This window comes from Bos indicus, chromosome 11, assembly GCF_029378745.1.
Source record: "Bos indicus isolate NIAB-ARS_2022 breed Sahiwal x Tharparkar chromosome 11, NIAB-ARS_B.indTharparkar_mat_pri_1.0, whole genome shotgun sequence".
Classification (NCBI taxonomy): Eukaryota; Metazoa; Chordata; class Mammalia; order Artiodactyla; family Bovidae; genus Bos; species Bos indicus.
In genome coordinates this window covers 71798094-71812295 of record NC_091770.1, presented here as the reverse complement: position 1 = coordinate 71812295, position 14202 = coordinate 71798094, and the positions used below count along the sequence as shown (strand labels likewise).

General features: G+C 40.2%; 1 protein-coding gene across 5 annotated transcripts in view; it reads left to right on the top strand.

Moving 5' to 3' along the window:
• Positions 1-14202, top strand: part of SLC4A1AP (solute carrier family 4 member 1 adaptor protein) — a 75515-nt gene that overhangs the window by 14485 nt on the left and 46828 nt on the right. For 2 of the 5 annotated variants that reach the window (XM_019970499.2, XM_019970497.2), the window contains exons 9-13: positions 2668-2779; positions 3448-3685; positions 5462-5548; positions 6219-6286; positions 8073-8142. In XM_019970499.2, the coding sequence (XP_019826058.2) occupies positions 2668-2779; positions 3448-3685; positions 5462-5548; positions 6219-6286; positions 8073-8142 (575 nt within the window). Of the gene's footprint in view, positions 1-2667; positions 2780-3447; positions 3686-5461; positions 5549-6218; positions 6287-8072; positions 8143-9712; positions 10064-14202 lie in introns of those variants that run through there. The other 3 variants (XM_019970498.2, XM_070798112.1, XM_070798111.1) reach the window with 3 other exon arrangements.

Sequence of the window (14202 nt, the reverse complement as noted above, 5' to 3'; positions counted from 1 at the left end):
TGGGTAGACTCCAGCAGTTGGTGATGGACAGGGAGGTCTGGCGTGCTTCAGTTCATGGGGTCGCAAAGAGATGGACACAACTGAGTGACTGAACTGAACTGAAACTTCTTTAAAAAACAACGTGCACAAAAGGCTAATTTCCCTAATATATAAGGACCTATCCACCAAAGAGACAAATGGGCAAAGGGTATCAACTGAAAGTCCACTGAAAAAGAAATACAAATAACTCTTAACTATATAAAAAGAAATACAATTACTATACTTATAATAAGAGAAATACAAACACTACAATGTATTACCATTCTTATCTATGATTTTAAAACCACAGAAGAAAAGATATGAGTACAGATTGTCATTTTAATGCCTGTATCTGTCATTCTCAAGAACAAATTGATAACTCTTTAGTATATTTAAATACTTTTTAAAAGTGGAATCTGTTCCTTTAAAGGTGGGGAAAAAGCACAGTCTCCTGAAGTTGATTTTATCGTTAACTTTGGTTTCAGGGGAATTATTGGACACAAATGATATTTGAATTATGTTATTGATAGATGGTAGATTAGCACTAGAGTTAGACTTCCTAGGTTTCATTCTCAACTCTGTCAATTACTTTTTGGGAATTTTTTTTTAATATATATAAAGTATCATTTTGTTTATAAAGTAGATTTGGAGTCTGTCAGTAGTTTAGCTTGACAGTCGGTCATAAATTGTACATAAATGTTCTTTTTTTTAAATTCATTTTTATTTGGAGGATAATTGCTTTACAATATACTTTTTGGGAATTTTAAAGCAAGTTGTATAACTTCTTTGATCTTTACTTTCCTCTTCTGTAAATTAGAAGAAATGATGTTGCAAAGATTAACTGAAAAGCACTTAACAATGTGCTGGCATATATGTATTGTCATCTTGTCATAATTTTTACTGTCACTGATATACTTAGCAGCTATTTGTGGAATTGTTTTTGTGGAGCAAAGGTAAAAACTCAGGAACCATAGTCCAGAGCAAACAAATTAACAGTGAGTTTCAAATCCAATTCTGTAATCCTTTAATCTGCGAAGTAGTCCAAGCTAGAAGACAAACATCAGCTTCCTCCAGAACCTCCCCTCCTGCTGTCTATGTGTCTTCAGTTTCTCCTCCCTTTCTTACTTTAGAAAGTAAAGTAAGAAAAAACTGCTTTAGAAAGCATCTGGCCTTCAGATGCTGTGTATCTTCTCCTTCCTCTTCTCACTTGAGGGTTGAACTTCGAAACTTCCTACCTAATTCCATTCCTCCTCCACCCACAGCAACTCTTGATTGTGATCCCATCTTCTACTTTTCATCTCCTTTGGGAGTCTTTGCGTGTCCTCCAGGCCAGCCAGGCTCTTTAATGGAGCTGAGAAATGTCTGTGTTGCTCTTGCCTTTGCTTTCCTGTGCTTCCTGACGCTTGTGGGGAGGGGATATGAGGGATGTTTGACAAAGCATCTTTAAGGGCAGGCAGGCAGGATTTCCTCCGGTGGCCTTATCAATGCAATGGGTCTGTCTCAGTAGAGAAAGGGGGAGAGCACCTCTGAGCGGGGAAGACTAGGTAAAAGAAGGCAGGATTGGAACTGGGGCTTCAGTCGAGCAGAGTAATCAGTTTCTTGTATGGGTCCCTGTGAATCAGAGTGCCAGTGCTGTCCTTATGTTCCAGAATGCAGGGTTGTCCTCTCGTCATGCAGAGAAAGCATAGGGCTTTCTTCCTTCTGTCTCCTCGTGCTATCTTGTCCCTGTCACTTATGCCTACTCTGAGTGTCTTGTCAGCTCAACTGCTGTCCTTTTTGTTTTGCTTTGTTCTTTTTTTCCTTGCATCTTTTCTAATTTTTACAGTCTCTTCTTTTTGCTCTTCCTTAGCTTTACCCTCAGGTGCTTAGCTTTTAAAACTATATTCAGCTAGTGAGAACATTGACAGCTCACCAGCTGTGGGGTCTATCATTAATTCTTTGTCAGGATATCCTGCCTCCCACCCCCTATACACATACTTTTTTTTTTTTTTTAACTTCTGTGCTCAGAGCTGTTGTGTGTGGTTATGATAAGTGTGGCCTCCAGGTAAGTAAGGTATTGAGTCCTTTTCAGAGGTTGGTAGAAAATAGGGCTTTACACCATGGATCCATCTCCTGCTACTTAGTTGGAATGGATCATGTCTATGTGTACTGGCATGTTATGAATAAGTAATATACAGGCAGTACCCAGGTCAGTGTCCTTTGCCACTGACCTGTGTACTGTATGTATCATTTTATGAATGTGAAGTCAGATAGCATGTTGTAAATTAAGCACCTTGTAAATTACTAGACTGTGGTAGCAGCTTCATCTGACCCTTAATAGCTCTGTGTCAGTGTTGTCCATTCAAAGTCTGCTGGCCTGAATCCCTCTTCATTGGTGTATGCGTAAGTGTTTACTTTATGGAAAGTTTTGTTTTGCCAAAAGTTTCTTTCTCATGGTATTTTTAGATAAAACCTTAGCCTCACAGAGGATGAGATGGCTGGATGGCATCACTGACTCGATGGACGTGAATCGGAGTGAACTCCGGGAGTTGGTGATGGATAGGGAGGCCTGGCGTGCTGCGATTCATGGTGTTGCAAAGAGTTGGACACGACTGAGCGACTGATCTGATCTGATATACGTATATATATAAAATTATTTTTTCTTCCTAGAATTGAAAGTCAGGCTACAGATGGAGAAAACAAAGCTAAAAAGCTCACATTGCCTCTCTTTGGTGCCATGAAAGGAGGAAGCAAATTCAAATTAAAAACGGGAACAGTAGGGGTAAGTTGTAGGTCAAGGTCTTAAACTTTTAGCTCTTGAGTTATCCTGAGTGAATTTTTCTCTTTTCTTTTCAAAACTCAATGACTCATTGCACAGTAATGTGAAAAGAGGCTGTGGACTTGGTACGATCACATCTTTTCCAGGATGTGGTTCTTGGATTTTTCTCTTCAGCCTAGGGTTATCAAGAATTGATGAATCGGGACTTCCCTGGTGGTCCAGTGGTTAAGACTCTGTGCTTCCAATGCAGGGGGTGTGGGTTCAATCCCTGGTTGGGATCTAATATCCTACATGCTGCCCAGCTGAAAAGAAAATTGATGAATTGATTCATGCCAATTTGCATGTAACCGATTTGTGAATTAGAATACCAGTTTATTCATTTGTGAACAATGTTGCATTTAAGAGAGAGTCTCCTGTGGTTTTTTGTTTTTTTTTTTCCTGGTGGATAGATGTTATAATATTCAGACTCAGCTAACACTTGTTAGTAACATAATCTATACACCTGGTTCTGCCATATGGTTTTTCTTCCTTCATTTAATCCTTCCACCACTTTATGAGACCTTCCCTGGTGGCTCAGATGGTAGAGGATCCCCTGCTAATGCGGGAGACCTGAGTTCCATCCTGGTCATACTGTAAAGCTACTTGTTCATGGATTTTTTTCCCCCTCATAGAAGTTACCCCCCAAGCGTCCAGAACTCCCTCCAACTCTAATGAGAATGAAGGATGAGCCTGAAGTAGAAGAGGAGGAAGAGGAGGAGGAAGAGGAAGAGGAGAAAGAAAAGGAGGAGCATGAAAATAAGAAAACGGAGGCTGGAAGCAGTAGGCTGCAGCAGGAGACAGAACCGGAAGAAGCAGCGCAGGAGACGAGTCCTCCCACAGACTTCACATGTTCTAAAGAAACAAACCATGGTAGTGTCTTCTCTCTCCTTCCTATGCTGTGCAGTGGGCATTTACATTCATCATGCATAGGTTTGAAAAAGCAAAGCCAGTCCTTGCTTATGCATTTTGACTTTGTGACACTTTGTGATAATGTGATACAGCTGACTGTAACCTACCTTCCTGGTCTTTCTTTGATTGCCAGTTATTATTTATTCTCACTGCAAAATATGGGCGAGTATTTCCAGTGTGTTCCAGAGTTACTGAAAGTTGAAAGCTGTGGAATCTGAAACCTCAACGGCTGTGGAGCAGTCCTGAACTGCTGCCACTCTGTGACTAGAGGCTGGTGGAACAGGGTGGATGACGGGGCCTGACCAGGTGGTCTCAGAGAAAGCCTTCCCTTAGTCATTTTTCCCCCACAGAGGCTAAATATAATTGTATCTGCAGCTTGTACTTCTCAGGAAACATCATACCTCATTCATCTTTTTGCCACAGTACCTGGCCGAGAACCTGACATGTAGTTTTCACCTACCTCAGCAAAGGGCTAATGAAAAATGTAAAAGAGGAAATTGATTGGTTTTTAAATATTAAGTATAATTTCTTCTGCTTATAAAAGGCATATATGTTCATTTTAGAAACTTTGGATCATACATAAAAGTCCAAAGAAGAAAAGAGTAATCTGCCACCCCTAGATATTATTATCTTTTTAGTAGCCCCTTAACCCTTGTCAACTGTGGGGGTTATTTTCCTGCAGGTTTGTTGAACTGCTTTGCAAGATTAAGACTGCAGAGAAAAAAGGGAACATTAGGGAAAACAAAAAACATTGGCAGTAAGCTATGTGTGGAAATGTGTGCGTATGGACTTCCAAAACCAGGCATGTCCATGTGAAAACACCAGGCCTGCCTGGTATTTTTAAGTTACTTTCAGCTGTTTTAGGCACAGAAAAGTGACTGTTTGCTCATCTTTGAGAAGTAAATCTTTTGTTTTTGCATTTTCCTTTGTTACTGGCACCATGCTTGGCCTTTTCAAAAAAGGCAGTTATACATACTTTTTTTAGCATCTAGTCTTTGATTCATTCATTATAAGGATGATACATAAGCAGCATTATAGGGGAGCAGTAAGTATTGTATTTTTTTGTTTGTTTTAGGGCCTGAAAGCAAATGTGTGTGTCTAAAAATAGCCGATTAAAAATTTTGGTTTGTAAGATGCATTAATTAGTAAATGCACCTGATTAGGGGTTACTCCAGGCATTCATTTATTTATTAATTTACTTACTTATAAAACAACATTGGGATCATATTGTACATGCTATTTTATAATCTATTTTTTTCTATGTCTTAAAAAAATACTCTTTTAAGTGTGGTTTTAATAAGGGGCAAAGTGGCCCATCACGTGAATGTGCCATAATTCATTTAATTAACTATTATTATGCATGTATATTTTAATTAATTTTTGCTATTATAAACATGCTTGTATGTAATAAATCTTGGTGCTCATCTTTGATTATTTTCTTTGAATATATTCCTTGAAGTAGAATTTTTGGTTAAGGAATATGTCCTTTTTTCAGGCTTTCAGTAAGTATTGCTAAAAAGTTTTGCTTCAGAGGTGGCCAGTTTTTGAAGTAGAAAATTGGTGGTTCTCTGTTAGACATCTGGAGGCACGTTTATTGAAAACCTAATTAAGCTTATTGAAGCTAATGATAGGAAAACTGGATGATTATGTATGTACTTAGCTTTTCTTGCTTTTGTTTTCTTGGGTCCCCACCGCAAATTAAGTTAATACAGTATGCTTTGGTTCTGCATTTTATAGAAAACATGTCTCAACTCAGCCAAGTGGAACAGAATAAAGATTGCCAAGAGATTAGTGAAGCAGCTGCATCGTGTGAGGAGCCCTCAGGCAAGTGGAACAGTGACTCCTCCGCTGCTCCTCACACTGGCAGCCAACTGGTGTCAGAGATAGGGTGGGAGCTGAGCTGCGGGGTGCAGACCTGGGGTCGATGCTGCTGCCAGGGCCATGGACAGAGTTGGAATATATGAGAGATGTCTGTTTGGTGCCATCTCACTTGTCCTTCTTTCGTCCTCTGCCTCCTGGGGTTCCCCCGCAACCTACAAAGCACCCTAATACCTTCGTTTTCCTCTGGTTCTGCAAAACCCTCTACAAATTTACCTCTCCCAGAGTTGAGTATGTGCCTATCATGAGGGTAATTCCAACATTCTTAAATTGGTTGAAAGATTGGCCTATTAAAAGGACTGTTTTGTTTTTTTTTTTTTTTTTTTCTGCTTTTAACTATAATGATTAAATTGTAAAATAGTAAAGTCACTCCATTTTCCTTTACCTTTTCAAAAGGTGTGATTAAATTCAAGCTTAGGATTTGAAAACTAAGGTTATTAATGAAGGGACAGTTCTCTCTTTATATAGTCTTCACGGTAGTCAGAGTTTTTGAGAATTAGATTGTGGTGTTTTCTTCAATAATTATAATACTGTTTAAGGAGGAATTTTTCTTTTCTATTTTATTTTTCTGAAATAGCCATAGCCTCTTTTTTTTTTTTTCTTTTTCATAAATTAGCATCAAAGAATGAGAATGAGAAAAGCAGAGATGAATTCAAGAAAAAGAAACCTCCTGGTCCAGGCAAAGTAAGTATTTTAGTCATAATCTTCACTTCTGAAAGTAAAAATGAATCCCTTTGTCATGAACCATATCCAGAAGAGTGAATCCAGGGGCTGTCTTAGCAGAATTCCCAGATGTCTACTACTCTTTCTTCTAGAAATCTGGGCTCTTTTATTTTTGAATTTTTATTTTTTTAACCTGTGGTGGAAATCTTTGTATTAATATATCAGTGCAGTGAGAGCTTCCTACCATGTGAAGTGAAGTGAAATAAAAGTTGCTCAGTCATGTCCAACTCTTTGCAACCCCATGGACTGTCCATGGAATTCTGCAGGCCAGAATACTGGAGTGGAAAGCATTTCCCTTCTCCAAGGGATCTTCCCAACCCAGGGATCAAACCCAGATCTCCCGCGTTGCAGGTGGATTCTTTACCAGCTGAGCCACAAGGGAAACCCGAGAACACTGGAGTGGGTAGCCTATCCCTTCTCCAGGGGATCTTTCCGACCCAGGAATTGAACCAGGGTCTCCCGCACTGGGGATGGATTCTTTACCAACTGAGCTATCAGGGAAGCCCTCCTACTGTGTGGGTGTACTCTGTTGAACCAGTTTCCTACCGATGGACACTTGGGTTCTTTCTAGTCTTTTATTATAACAGTGCTATAGTGAATAACCTTAGTGTATATATAATTGTGTTGCTGCTGCTAAGTCACTTCAGTCATGTCCGACTCTGTGCGACCCCATAGACGGCAGCCCACTAGGCTCCCCTGTCCCTGGGATTCTCCAGGCAAGAATACAGGAGTGGGTTGCCATTTCCTTCTCCAGTGCATGAAAGTGAAAAGTGAAAGTGAAGTCGCTCAGTCATGCCTGACTCTTAGTGACACCATGGACTAGAGCCTACCAGGCTCCTCTGTCCATGGGATTTCCAGGCAAGAGTACTGGAGTGGGGTGCCATTGCCTTCTCCGTATAATTGTGTTAGGATAATGTAAGTTCCCAGAAGTGGAATTGCTAGGTTGTGTCAGGAGGTCCACCCTCAGGCTGGGTAGTTTCACAAGAGGCCCAGCATGTGATGGAATTTACAACTGTGGTGTCATCATTCACATGAATACTGAGCACAGCCAGCAAAGGGAAAAGGCACGTGGAGTGAAGTCTGGGAACCAGGTACAAACTTCTAAGGGTCCTTTTCCAGCAGCCACATAGGCTGTGCTTAGTTCCCTTCACAACAGGTGACAACTTGTGAAACCGGAGAAGCTCATTAGAGACTCAGTCCCCAAGACTGGTACTGGGGACTGATCACATAGTAATCCTGCCTGGCATCTACCCAAATTCCATTGTCCTAGAAGGAAGGCAGGTGTTTGGCATAAACCACGTTGTTTTTATAGTTTTGGCTCAGTGGGCCACTCTTGTCAGGTAGGGTAGTGGGAACTCTCCTGAAATCCAAGTTCCCAGATGCCAGCTAACAAGTCTTTCACACAGGCCCTTCAAAGGGTAACAGTTAGGCTGCTTTGTTAACTTTTTTGCACCTGTATCAAAAGGCAGATGTCAGATTTTCCTCTCTGGGGTTAGAACTCTGACCTGCATTGACTGCCTCTTTTAGAAAAAAGTGCCACTCTCAGTGGCTGACAATAAGCTTGTTGAAGCTTTATGGGAAAAAAAAAAAATCAAGATTCAGAGAGAGAGTGATCCCCCATTTTTGGTTACTTATGTCAAGATCATTAGTGGAAACTGTTCTCTCAATTTTTGTTTGCTAACAAAGATAGGGACAATAGTTCTTAGACTTAAATTCTTTTGAGTAAAATAACATCTTTTCTTTGCAGGTTCCACTGATACTTTCTTCCAAATATCCAGAAGATGACCCAGATTACTGTGTGTGGGTCCCACCTGAAGGTAGATGGGTTTTACTTTTCTTTAAGATTCATTTATTTAGGTTTCAGAATAGGTAATATGTACATAAGTATAAGAACTTTACAAGAGTATATAGTAGAAAAGTCTCCCTTCTGGAGGAATAGGTAGATATTTGATGATACTAGGAAATTATTGTTAATTTTTTTTAAAGTATGAGTGATATTGAGTTATCTTTTTTAGAGAAAGTCCTTATCTTCCAGGAATATTGTACTGTATAGAAGTGTTTGCAGATGAAATGATAGCTGGGACTTGCTTAAAATAATCCCGTGGTGGAGGATGAGGGAAGATAGAGGAGGGGCAATAGATAAAGCAGGATTTGCCACATACTGATAATTGTTGAAGCTGAGTTCTGGGTACATGGAAATCCATTATATTTTTCTCTTTACTTTTATGTATGTTTTAAATTTTCTGTAAAGTGGCAAAAAAAAAAAGTCTTCTAGCTGTGCTTTAGCTACTCAGTTTTTTTCCTTTAAAGACAACCAAATATCAGTTTCTTACCACTTCTTATATACATTATATAAAATGATTTTGAAAGCAATAAAATTTCATCACTTTTTTTTTTAATGTAAATGGAAGTATATCCTATACCTTACTGTTTTGCACTTAATAGTATATGGAAATCCTTCCATAGCTGCTTACAGATTTCTTTTCTTTTTTTTTATGGTAACATAGTTCTTTTTTTATGGTATGGATATATCGTTACATATTTAATCAGTTCTCTCAATGTATATTTTCGGTCTTTCCAGTCTTGTGCCATTACAAATAAGTCTACAATAAGTAACTTCTAATAAGTATAATTTTGCAAGTGTAGACGTGCACTTGTAGAAAACAAACTCATAAAAGTCAACATATTGGAACAGAGGCTATGAACATTTTTAAGATAGTATAAATTGCGTTCTATAGGGATTGTACTAGTTTATGTTCATACATACACCCTTAAGGCAATATAGGGCTTCCCTGATAGCTCAGTTGGTAAAGAATCCAGCAATAAAGGAGACCACGGTTCGATTCCTGGGTTGGGAAGATCTTCTGGAGAAGGGATAGGCTACCCACTCCAGTATTCTTGGGCTTCCCTTGTGGCTTAGCTGGTAAAGAATACGCCTGCAATGTGGGAGACCTGGATTCAATCCCTGGGTTGGAAAGATCCCTTGGAGAAGGGAAAGGCTACCCATTCCAGTATTCTGGCCTGGATAATTCCATGGACTGTATAGTCCATGGGGTCCCAAAGAGTTGGACACGACTCAGTGACTTTCACTTAAGGCAGTATATGAGATAATTGTTTCCCCATGTACTTACCACAAGTTGCTTTTTCTGTGGGTTGGATTTCTAATATGCTAGCAATTAATAGAAATGTAGGTACTAAAATGCTTGCTTTTTATTTGCTAGTAAATGTTAGAGTAGTGGTGAAAAGACTGTAGTTTGAAATTATATACAAAAGGTCATATTTCTATTTGTTTTACTTTTTGGCCCACTGATGACTGGATATCTTTTCCCTCCTGACTTGGAAATGTGAATTATCTATTTTTCTTTGTTTCTTTTTATGCTGATATAGGCCAAAGTGGAGATGGCAGGACCCATCTTAATGACAAGTATGGGTATTGATTGCTTCTGAATCTTAAAGGAAGACCTTGTGGACCATGTGACATGGGATATTTAGGATAATATATCAAGTTGAATGTCCGGAGAAGGAATTCAGATGCTCATTTGTAAAATCTGGTGACTGGCATTTTCTTCTGTACTCCTAGCTTCCTAAATTTACCTACCTATCTGATTCTCTTGAATTTGATATTTATGTTTAAAAGTGTTTGTGTATGTATGTAAAAAGGAACCATATATTTTGAGAATTAGTAAAGTGAGAGACATGAGTCTATTAAAGTAAGAAGCTGAAAATGTCTCATGTTTATTTAAGGCCACAATGTCTTTCTTAAGCTTTAGGGACTATGCTTTTACTGAGCAATAGGGTGTTTTTGTCAGATGGGCTCTAGGATTCACTGATAATTGCCTTCTCAAGTAAGTGCTGAAATAGGAGGTCATGCCAGGGCATAACCCTGGGTTCTCTGTCATTTTTGGAACTAAGAATAGATACACAGTGGGGGTTTCCTACTCCCTCCCACTGTAAGCCTCCTGCCAAGTTTGAGGACAAACCCTGGCTTACCAGGACACAGTTCAGGAACACATAGCACACCTCATGCACTCAGGCACCAATGCTGATAGAAACTCAGCCCTTTGAATATCCTGGATTCTGACCAATCGGGTTAGTCACTCCTCCTGTGGAAAGGTGCAAATAAGGTCACAGAATGAAAAGCTGGATGTCTTCTGCCCCCTGTGGGGCTTCTCACCTCTGTAACGAGGGGAATAAAAGTCCCTTCCTCTCTGGAAACATGAAGAAATGCAGAACTATGTCTATTTCCACTCCCGCTTCCCATCATTAGTGCCTCTTTTCCACAGGAAAGGAAAGCCTAAGAGTGGAAGCAAGGTGGAAAACCTGTGGATTTGGCTGGAGGCAGACATAGTAAGCAGGCAGGAGAAAGGCTGTGGCCCAGCGAGAGGGAGTGGATGAGGTGTGGATTCTACGGGATGATGAGGTGGGCAGGAAGCAGTAACGAGAAACTTCAGTTACCCTGACAGATGTCTGGCCTGCTAAAAATAAGTCTGACTTCTCAGAAAACAATACCAATATTGGCATTAAGAGAAACTACTATTTTGGACTTCACTTAGACCAACAGACAAGAACTTGATGTAAGGAGTGACTGGAATTTGGGGGCAGAGTGGCCATGCCACTGTAGATCTAAATAGTGGACTAATCCGGATCACTGATCTTCAAAGGTAAAACTCTTTATTTAAACAAAATTGCATGTGCAATCCTAATACTTGAACAGTTAAAAATATACCTAACTCTGGTTGAGTTGAAGGCATCAGGATTGGATGTACACACATACATACACCTGCATGCATATCTTCCTCTCCTCACTCTACTCTCACAGTGACCTTGAGGAATCCTAGGTGCTTCACAGAGCACAGTCTGCTTTAGGAAGGCAGATTTCTAAATGTTCTGGGAATAGTATGTACAATCCTATGTCTGGAGAGCATGAGAGCAAGTAGGATTCCATTGGCCAAAATAAAATATAAACATGTAACTTGTACAGTTAACATCAGTGTTTAAAAGACCAGCACGTGGATCTTAGCTTCTTTTTATCAAATAGGAGGCTTTGGGGACATGACTTATATTCCTTGAGCCTCAGTTCTGTCCTGTTTGAAGCCAGGACAGTAATGCTTTTAGCTCTTTGGATATCGGGTTTATTCTAGGATCACATGAGACCATGTAGACAGATGTGCTTTACACAGTTTTGAAGATACTAGTAGCTGTTATTCACCACAAAAAAGATCATAACATCTGGGCTGACTTACCTGTGAGAGACTGGATTGTATCAGTGATTCACCACTGTAGCTGCTTATTAAAATTACCTAGGGAAATTTTAAAAGTTTTTGATTCTAATACTTGGATCCCATGTCAGATCAATCTAATGAGAATCTTTGGCTTCCCAGGTGGTCCAGTGGTTAGGCTGCTGCACTTCTGCAGGGGACACGAGTTCAGTCAGGAACTGAGATCCCATATGCTGTGTAGTGTGGCCAAAAATAAATAAATCAGAATCTCTGGGTCAATCCCTTTTAAAAGCAGTCCAGGTGATTTTAATGTACAACCATAGTGGAGAACCTCTGAAGTGGAGTTGGCAGACCTTTTTTTTTTTTTAATTAATGGCCAGGTATTTTAGACTGGCACGCCATACAATCTGTTGTGTCTACTCAGCTCTGCTGTTGGAGTGCAAATGGCATAGACAGTATACAATGAATGAGTGTGACTGTTCCAATAAATATTTACTCATAAAAACAGGTGGTAGGCCAGGCTTGGCCCAACCTCAGCTCTAGGCTAATTCACTTTTCAGGGTCTCATTAGATTCAAGATGTTCCTTAAACTTCTTCAGGATATTTGAAAAGTTTCTAATCAAAAGGCTAATTACCTGCTCCTGTACTATGTGGTTGTAGTTTTTTGGTTATCCAAAATCTAAGTGATCCAGTGTCCTTTGCACAGAAATGGAGGCAAGGTTATTAGACATTACAAAAAATATTGTTAACACCAAGAATTCAACAGGTTATCTGTGAGCAGGGTGTCCCTGGTCTACTCTCGTGGCCTCCTTAGGAATTCTGCATCACATCTGCCTCTGTATTTAAAGAGCAATGGGAAGCCACTGGGATGTCAGTGATAGTGAAATGGTCAGATTTGGGTCTTTTAAAGAACACTCAAGCTACCGGTGGGAGGAAGGATGGAAGAGGAAAGAGGATGCAGGAAGACCAGTCAGGAGTCTGCTGCAGATATCCAGCTGAAAGACGATGGCAGCTTGAATTAAGTGGAGATCAAGATGCAGAGACAGAAAGGGGTCCTTGCAACAATTTAACGAGTAAGATGGCGGAGACTGAGTGATGGATTGTCTGGGAGTAAAGGGGGAGGAGGCTGGAGGGTAATTCCTCAGTCACTGGCTTGTACATCTGAATGGCTGATGCTGTTTGCTGAGATGAGGGGATACTGGAGGAGGACCTGCTGGAGGTGGAGGATATCATAGATGTCATCTGGACAAGTTGAACTTGATGTCCCTTTAAGACATCTAAGTAAAGATATCTAGAAAACAGTTGGATAAAGAGGTCTGGATCTCAGAAGAGGGCTTGAGAACAATTTCAGTCTTCACCAGCTGAGCCTAAGATTCAGACCAGGTGGCAGGCAGAAATTTTGCAGGCAGCCTCCAGTCTTGGACAACTGGTCTCCAAATCTTTGGTATGGGGAACAGTGTTTTTGGCTACAGGTACTCATTTATTTGGGGAAAAAGTAAGTGCTACAGTGAGCAGCATTCTGGAAAGAAAAGGTCAGTGGCATGAATTTAAACAGAATCTCTGTCTGCTTTTGGACATTTCTAATGATTTTGCACAGTACCTGGTATATGCAATAAATGTTTGTTGAGTGCCTGCTCTAAAAATTTCCCCTGGAATTGTCCCAATCTAGGATAGAAAGTATGAAGTCCCATTATTTACCTGTAGCCCATTATGAGCCTTTACCCGTTACTACTTCACTGGAACTGGAAGGAGTTAACTATGTGGGAAATAATGACACAGTTCCTATCTATTGAACTTTGAAATCATCCACAGCCTGGGGGATCTGTTGCTTTACCATTGAAATGCTGCCACCTCCCAGAAAGGGTGTGACAAGTGACCAGCAGCTGTGGACGGCTTCCTGAGAATGGGAGCCAGGGGGAAGCCTGCCAGCCCTGTGGCAATCAAAAGCAGGAATCCAAACCCCTGTTGAGGCTGAGTTCTCATGCAAGGTTTGGTCCACCCCTGTTTGGACCCAGCAGGTTTGATGAACTGTTGGGAAATGACGTAAAACTCTCCTTGACCTTTCTGGAGGGTGGGTCACAGCATCAAGCCAGTATGGCGTCTTCTCGTGACAGGTTGCTCTTTGATCCTGAGATGCCTCACTTGATGTGGGCATTGAGAACCATTTTTCAAGATTTCTTCTCAGCAATCTGAGAGGACTTTGCCCTGCTTTGTTTTAGAGATTTGGTGCAAGCACAGTCCAGGGTGGGACTGAGAGAGACTTCTATTATAGGGTCATATAATATTATATGGGTCCCCCAAAATTATAATATATATTATATATTATAGGGTCCCCCAAAGAGGACCCAGCATGGATGACAGGTTTGAGGGCTCAGCATATGATGGGAACAGTGGTTCCCACTGAGTGTAACTCCACCTTCTTCATTCCCCAAATCAATCTTTATTTCGAGTCTTCATAGAATTTGTAATTCATTTTAATGAGATATCAATAGAATTGATGGTATGACTTTGAATAGATTTCTATTTGGAAAATGGGAAAAGATTTAAGAATAACTCTCCTTTTAAACTTAGTCCACATCCTTGGTTCTGACTGTGCTAATTGCCAATTTGATATGGAATTTTAAGTGTAGCATTTAGAGTCCTCATTTATCCTTAAAA